Source organism: Battus philenor, unplaced genomic scaffold (genome assembly GCF_028537555.1).
Source record: "Battus philenor isolate CCGP_79_NKW_IND1 unplaced genomic scaffold, ilBatPhil1.0.hap1 SCAF_10, whole genome shotgun sequence".
NCBI lineage: Eukaryota > Metazoa > Arthropoda > Insecta > Lepidoptera > Papilionidae > Battus > Battus philenor.
In genome coordinates, this window is record NW_027181662.1 from 10,746,654 (window position 1) to 10,755,280 (window position 8,627).

Consider the following 8,627-nt stretch of genomic DNA (forward strand, 5'->3'; position numbering starts at 1 on the left):
CGTATTTCGTGCGACAGAGATAACGCTCTACGAAGCCGAAATTAGCCGATTGTCTCTTTCCAAAGATCGATGTGCAATATTTATCGCCGGGTACTGCATATCTAAACTATAATTAAAGATAAAATAATATTTAAGCCAGTTGTACGCCCGCTTCACGCATTTAATTAGCGCCCCTGGTGATGATAATTTATTAAAATCTGTTCTTAAATTATCTCTACTTAAGAAAAAAAATATTTCTACAAAATTTTATGTATCTAATCATTATTATTCCAAAGATATCATGATGAGTCAGTAAATAGGTGGAAATCTCGTATATAGCAGATTTCAGGCTTTGCTGTCGGCTAGAATGCGTTGAAAAACAATAACGGTCACTTACATTTTTCAGTAAATATATAATTTATTCAAGAAGTATTTACTGGAATGAACAAAATTTGCATTGTTATTATCTTAACACTAAAAATAGTAAAAATATAGGATAAGTAACTATTAACATCTTTAAAAACATGTAGTATGTTATGGTTATTATGTAAATTTAACGAGGTATAAATTTTTAATTTAAATGTGTATATTTTGGCTCTTTTGTGTCAAGATGTACCTAAAATAAAAAGGAGTATTTATTATTAGTTATATAAATATGATCACCTCTTTACACGATAATTATCAAAAAATGTACAAGATAAATTAAAAAAAAATATTTGTACTTATTATTATCATATACATGTAAGTATCTTGTGTAAGATAATTTCGTGTGTTTTTAAGTTTGTAATATTTTTTTGTTTAATCAACCATAATTTTTTAACGTATTTCACAAATACAGTAGTATAAAAACAAGCTGTTCAGTTTTTCTTTTTTTTTTCCTTTACTAGCAAACAAAAAAAAAAGTATGTTCTAAAATGTATTATCCACAATGCCTTTATGTCATTACTTCTTTAACCCTTTCATAATTTACAAGCATGTGCACTTCCTAATCATGATTAATTCAAATTAGAAACTGGATGCTGGCGTTTTATCAAAATCAACATATTCGTGAGATCACATTGAAATTCATATGCCCTCGTATTGCGTCCATTCGTTTCTATACAAGGATTATGTTAAAACGATGCTGTCAGTCGGTTGTTTGTGCATCGAGCTGTCGCTAACATTTCAATCGGTAGGTTTCTGCCGCGACTTCACTTGTTGTACTTCGGACATCAAATATTTATAGTATTTTAACATCTTTATTGACGCGCGCTTGACGTCTCGGCCGGATTAAGGGAAAGTATCGGCTCACTACTGTTTTCATTAAAGTCGTTTTGTTCTTCGCTCAATTGTTCCCCGGACTTTGACGGTGGTATTTTTGTAGCGAATATAGATCGTCAGGTCGGTCAACGTGATGCAATAAACGGTCTATTAAGCGCAGCGGTTTCATTCTATATTACAAATGATATTGCAAAAGTAACTCATTAGCGAGCGGAGCTACTTAAAGAAATATAACAAATGGCACGGTTTAATTTGGTAGACGCACTCGAGACTCGGCGGGTATCGATCACGGGGCCACTGGCGCGCGTCCAAACCGCACCAAGTGGTGGGCTGCACCGACGACATCGCGTGACAGGTGCGCTGTGCAACCGATGACTCGGACGCTCGCGCCGTCGTTCGACAGCCCCTCCTTTGATATCCGCTGACTGTTTCACATCTCTCTCGACTTTTCACAAATTATTACTATTTATTCACTGCGGTAATATTCCCACTCCGTATTCTATTCCAGGCGCTGATTTGTCTTGCAATAATACGTGTCACGGAGCTATAAAATATTTCGCGACATGTCGGCTACAATGCGTCTTACGAGCACAAAAAGATGCGACGGCTCGGAAGTAAAATAATAAATGAGGCGACTGTGTAATTTTTATTTTATTATTTTAAATCTGGATCTTGAATCGTGCGCATTGCCTCTAGCTGTATATCACAATCGAGCAAGCGTAGCAAGGCACGAAGTCGATCGAGCCAAGTATTCATTGGCGCTCAAACGAGCATTCAGTTCTAAATAGTAGCGTGCCTCACGTTTTGTGCCTAGAATAAAACCGAAATGGACCCGTTCAAATACAAAATTTGCTATTTTTTACTTATTATTGACACGCTTTTTCCAGGTACGGTCAACGCAAACGGGGAGACTAAACGCCAGAGGACATCGTACACTCGGTACCAAACACTTGAGCTGGAGAAGGAGTTCCACTTCAACCGATACTTGACTCGCAGGAGAAGGATCGAGATTGCGCACGCACTCTGCCTCACCGAGCGCCAGATCAAGATTTGGTTCCAGAACCGACGTATGAAGTGGAAGAAGGAACACAAGATGGCGTCGATGAATATTGTGCCGTACCATATGAATCCGTACGGACATCCATACCAGTTTGACCTTCACCCGAGTCAATTTGCGCACCTCTCCGCATAGGATCAGTGGAATTTTTCGAATAGTGGATAACTGATTTATTGAATCCCACAGTCGATCGTCTATCAGACGGGGTTGTCTGTACCATCTCCTACCGACTCGGTTTCAGGTGTTACAGCAATTAGACTGGATTAGTTATTCGCTGTTCGAAAAATTTCCGAAGTGCTAGACTAATTTGTTGACGCAACTGTTGTGACATTAACAGTGACGATACTTTAGTGTTTGTGAAGCTAGAAGAAGAACAACAATATAAGTGAATGGATGAAAATTTTATTTAAGACCAAACATGTAACATAACTTAATATAAATTGAATGCTTAGAGTCTATTAGATATCCGAGGCCGATCGGAAATTTACTATAAATCGAGGAGATATTCCATCGCAGTTATTGTTCCGTCGTTCATAACAAACGTTGGTAACAAAAGCAAACGTTGATGTAGAAAGAATTTTACCTAGTCATAAGCCGTAATTTGATCTGCATAATATTCCTAATATTGTAAAATAATTTAAATTAAAAAGATAATAGTGTAAATTGTGATGGCTAGTTAGATTCTAAGGTAGACGTCATTTCTTTAATTATGCATATTGAGGAGCTATAAGTAATGTTTAATTGAAATGCGGTAACAAACGTTAACCGTTTCTACGTCTCTACATACAACAAATTCGGAAATGTACAGGGATAACGTAAATATCGGCAGATATGAAAACCGTTAAAGTGGTTATCAATTAATTTCATTTTAGATCAATTAGACATCGATGAAACATTTCATAGAGATGGCTTGGGAGGCGCTGTGAGACTACTTTAAAACTGTAAGCTCAGTTGATTAAAAATATTGTGAATAGGTAGAAATTCCTTCTTTTATTGTATAAATTTTGTCATTGTAGTTGGTATGGTGAAAATTTAATATATTATTCAACTTAGTACTTTTCAAAGAACTGTTTTATGTTCCTGTTCTTAGTTGTAAATAGTTACGTATTTATCTCTCACATCTAATGCGGTTCGTCGTGCATAACCAACTAATTTTATCGTCTAGGGTAACATAGAGTATTTTCATTTGGATAATTTACAAACGATACCAATTAACACAAGTGACTACTAGGTACTACAAATAACGTGTTTATAAAATGTACTTAAATATGCTTAGCGAGTAAACATATTATTTCCTTAAAAATAACACGCCTGTAGTTAAAATTTTATTTCATTACCTTTGTTTTTTTTAAAGGAATTGCATTGAAACCTAACGTTTTGTTATATTAGAAATGTCGTGGTCAACTGTGATATTTTGTTAAAATTTTATTATTAAGAGAAACAGCGATTTGAGTTTCGACCGTAATTCTGGCCAACAGCGTGTTTAATTGTTTTCATTTCTTCGACCGATTTATTTGTTTCTTTATTTATTGTTTGTAAATATTAGACGTAACCATTAGCATAATTCAATTTAATAATGTTCAAATTTATTACAACTACTCGTGTAAGTAAGTTTAATCCGATATGTCATCGTTTTTTATATTACTGTGCAATAGAAAGCGGCCTAATTTTCAATGTTTCCCGATCTTCCTTCTATTTTGTATGATACTGTTTATTTAGTTGTGTTATTTCATTGTAATTATAAAAAATATAAATATGTTTATCGTTCATTCCAATTTAAATGAGAGTTGTAGGGAAGTATGCTCCGCGATCATTTAAATTATTGTATTGTATGAATATAAAGTGTATTAAATTTGAAAAATTGGTGAAGATGATAAATTAAATAATGATGATACACGATTGTTTGATTATAGATTAATATGTGTACCATTGGATGCACGTGGGACGTAAAAGGAACATAGAATGCGAGATAAAGAATATTCCGTAACCGATTTATGATTTTGCTATAAAAATTTTTAAGCCTGCATGCTCATTGAAACGGGAATCCGGGTGCGTCAGTTAGACGCCGCTCGGTTTGATAGCAGTATTGAGTGATGATAAATGAACAGCGCACCGATGACATGACAGCCGAACCTGGGGCGCCAGAACCACGTGCCGTCAACAAAAGAGTGTCGAAAAATGTGAAGGTTGCCTCAGTTTGTAGGTCGCGGGCTATGTATCGGAGGCTGAACCTATAAATCATCCCGTCAGAATATTTTGTTTCTTTCGCCTCGCTCTGATACAGTTGTTAGCTGGAAAATATTTAATATTTTTAGAAACGGAAACGGATCTAGTGTGAAATAACATGTAAGCTCAATACCAGCGATGTGACTTCCATGCATTTCTGTACAACTATTAAAATGTAATAGTCATAAAAACAATAATTTCTTAATAAATAATCAACAACATGAAAATTAAAATATTGTAAACTTTAAAAACAATCTGTAATCAGGTTTTCTACTCAACAATAAATCTATTTCGAATACATAACGAATAAGAATTTTATGTCACGTTTCCATTGTCATCATTTAAGCTGCAGTATCTCTGTGGTACATAAGCCTCCTTAGATTTGCAACTGGACTCGTTGGTAGCGACTTACATCCAGCATCTTCCGACGACCTCAACAAGATCTTCAGTCCACCTTGTGGGTCCCTCGTCGCGCTTGACAGTCCGTGATGTTCGAAAAACTTTAGGCCCCAGATGCCTTTCGATTCGGATAAATTTTACGAAATGTGTTAACAAAATATACGTGATTTAAATAATAATTAAGCCAACTGTTTTTAGAAAATAAATTATTGTTATCATCGATGGTATTAACCTTTCAAGCATTTAGGGCGACATGTCTATAACTTTTCTAATGCAATGAAAACACAATCTCTGCCATCACTTAAACAAAAGCGTAAGAGGCACGAATACTTTCAAAGGCATGCCCTTTAAGATACCTTCGCGGATAGTGTATCGTAACAATGAGTAATATTATTAATGTAGAGCTGTCTGTCCCGGCGAGCGACCACTGGGCGATTACGAGATAGCCTGCATTAAGGTGTGCTGTGTCGCGAATCATTTTTCATCGCGCCTGGTGTCGTATGGGCCCTGTAAGACACCTTTTGACGACCCTGATAAGATAGCATTCAAGTTATTTTGATGAATTATTGGCGATAACTTAGATCACTGCCGGTGATGTAATGATCACTCATTAGTCGTTACAATTTTTTAATGTATGTTTTTCACAAAATAAAGAACATACAGTTAAACACTATTATTAATTGCTGACAAAAGGAGACAAGAGATATTATCATTTTATCCTATCACAGTTCTAAAGCTGGACAATATTTTGTATACAAAAACTTGGGCGGAATTTCTTTCCATTTATAGGACATTTATTTCTATTAAGTAAAACGAAGATCAACTCGCCACTTCATGATTTAGGGCATCCCCCCACAAAGTAAAGAAACGACCTTGTCAAGCTTGTTGGACAACGCTGTACACAGACCACTTCCAACCGGCATATTTGAAATCTATGGAGGAAGCCAATGTACACTAGCAGTAGACGTCCTGTAATAAAGACGATGATGATGTCAAAAGCACAACTAGGACCTTTATTTCTTGTATTAATTGTATTTTCTTGTATTAATTTTATTTACTTTGTATTAATTATTTTTAATAGTCATAAACCATATTTGATCATCTCATTGCCTAGTGTTCAATAAGCCAAAAGCATATAGTTAAAATGCAATAAAATATGTCAAAGGTATAATGCATATTAGATATATGGACATAGGATATACAACAATTATTTATTCTGCAATTAACAATAGCTATTTCAACCAAAATTTAACTTAATTTTTACTATATGATGTAACAGAAAATAAAGAAAAGCATCTCATATTTATTTCGTAGTGTTGAAGACATCTTCTTACCCTCTGGTGGGATGACGGAGTGGGAATACCCAATAAAATCCCGTCGTTAGCAGTTCTCACTTATTAAGAGGGGCTTTTGAACATCTCAGGAACGCACAGCCCACATGTAACATGTTGCCAGGCACTTTTGTAGAATAACAATATGGGATTGCTGCCTTCTCTGAGGGTACTTTGTACTATTCAACCAGGCGAAAGCATACGTTTAAATTTCAATTTGTAAAATATAAATTTATGCCAACAAAATCTTCTGTTTAAAACATTCGAGAAAAGAGAGAAAGAAGTCAACTCTTACATATCAACATATACGTATACAGTTTATAAGATTGAACTCAATTTCTTGTATGGTATTGCACAAATAGTTGTAATAGCAACTGTTTCTATAACAAAGCATATTAGAACAAAGTCTCTTGATATTCATTTACGTAATAGTTCGATTGTTGTTGACAAAGTTTATGATGTCTAAGACATTGTACTTTAGCTTCACGTTACTTTCACAGATCCGTGAATTTCATGGGGATTTCTAAGCATAGAATGAACTCGTATGAGTTTCGATTAAATAAAATTCAAATATATACATTAGAACTGAATAAATTTACAAACTTAATCCAATCAAGGTCTCGGTCGCCATTTGAACGGAATGCTATATGAGTTCTAAGTGACATCCCAAGCCGAAGTCATTTTTTGGAGAGTCTCTAGATAAGGTCACTTCATGGAACGTCCGTCAAAGCGAATCCGAGAGCTCAGCGGCCTCCAAATCCAGTTACTGAAATAGTAAATAACGCCCCGAATGAAGGCTCCTAAGGGAGCGTTCTGTCCGTTCTGGTATCTATGGCCTGCCTCCTCGAACTTCATATATATAAGTTTCCATTTTAGCATTTACATTTTTATAAAAGAAAGGTGTTTTAAATTATTCTTGGATTGGTATACCATAAGAAAAATATAGTTTTACTATTTTCCTTTTTTTAGTCTAAATAATAAAGAAACAAATCGTTTTGATCGATCCGTCGATATTTAGCAACACACTTATTTATATATTAATATCATCAATGATAATATTTTCTTAACAATGCAATAGACACTATTTACTGCACAGAAAGTCTGTGTTAATGATAAATGAATATTCCTGTACAATATTTTCATATCAAAAGAATGATAAATCTACGTTATAATAAACACTAAATGTCTTCATTGGAAACTATTGAAGTGAGAAAACTCCCCGCAACGTAAAAATTCCCTCGCGATGGACTGAATATAAAAGCTGAGTACAATCGTGGACAAGAGGTCCATCAATCACTGCTTCATTACTATTGAAGAGAGAGTAGTACACTGGCTGTAGTTATATATGAAATATGAGTATTTTTACAAGTTCGTAGCGATCGGAATATACGATGGGTAAATCAGAAACGAATGCTCGTATGATTTAAATTTAATACATCGATAAAGATGTATTTATTATGAAATCGGATATAATAGAATACGCAAATTATTGTGGAAGCAAGTTATAAAAATTAATATAATGAAAAAATTCCATGTATTTTACAGTGTTCTTAAATATTTTAGAAGCGCTTTCGAAATGCGAGCAATCGTACGTAAAATTTTAATGGACAATTTAAAATTTTTCTTTCCTTATTAATTATATTAATTTATTAATTATAAAGCCTAAGAACCTGCATGCTCTTCATAGGACATCCACCTATAAGGTGCTGAATGCAGACCACTCTCAAAGGGTCTTGTTGGAAATCTATAGGGGAAGCCCAGGTCCCTGATGAACGAGAAATACCGAGAAATAACTTAAAATAAAAAGTCGGATTGATTGTTCTTTGATGTTCCTAATTACATGTATGAAATGAAAACATAGACGGTTAAAATAAGAGAAATGCAAAAGATAGAAATATAAAAAATTGACTACTAGAAGCGATGCGTATACCGTGTACATCCAAGCGTAGAAATGAGTATGTTCTTTCGCCGATAAAAATCAACACCGTCCCTCTATATCTTACGAGTAGTAACTTTGTTTATATAATGAGTAATAAGACAATAACTTAAGGAAATTCATCGTTACAAATAACACAGAAAGCAAGAAGAGATCCAGACACCGTTCAGCAGTCAGGTGGGTAGAAAGTAACAAAGTTGGTTTCAGACAATACTATATGGTAAAAATCTGTGGAATGTAAAAATCGGTGGAATCTGGACAACGATCTTTAGGAAATAAGCAACGACTAAAAAAAGAGAGACAGTATATTTATACAAATTAAGTAATCAATCAAAAATATGTATTTTTATATAATGTAATGCGACAGTCTATTAACTTTTGACAGTACAAAGTCCGCAGGAACAGACACTAAACTATAATTAAGTTTAATGTATTAGAA

At 34.4% G+C, this 8,627-nt stretch overlaps 1 protein-coding gene across 1 annotated transcript in view; it reads left to right on the plus strand.

Moving 5' to 3' along the window:
- The window catches only part of Scr (Sex combs reduced), a 51,503-nt gene extending 47,531 nt beyond the window's left edge, over nucleotides 1-3,972 (plus strand). The window contains exon 3 of the mRNA XM_068771321.1: nucleotides 2,127-3,972. Coding sequence (XP_068627422.1) covers nucleotides 2,127-2,431 — 305 coding nt within the window. The 3' untranslated portion in view covers nucleotides 2,432-3,972. The remainder of the gene's footprint in view (nucleotides 1-2,126) is intronic.
- Nucleotides 3,973-8,627: the final 4,655 nt, after the last annotated feature.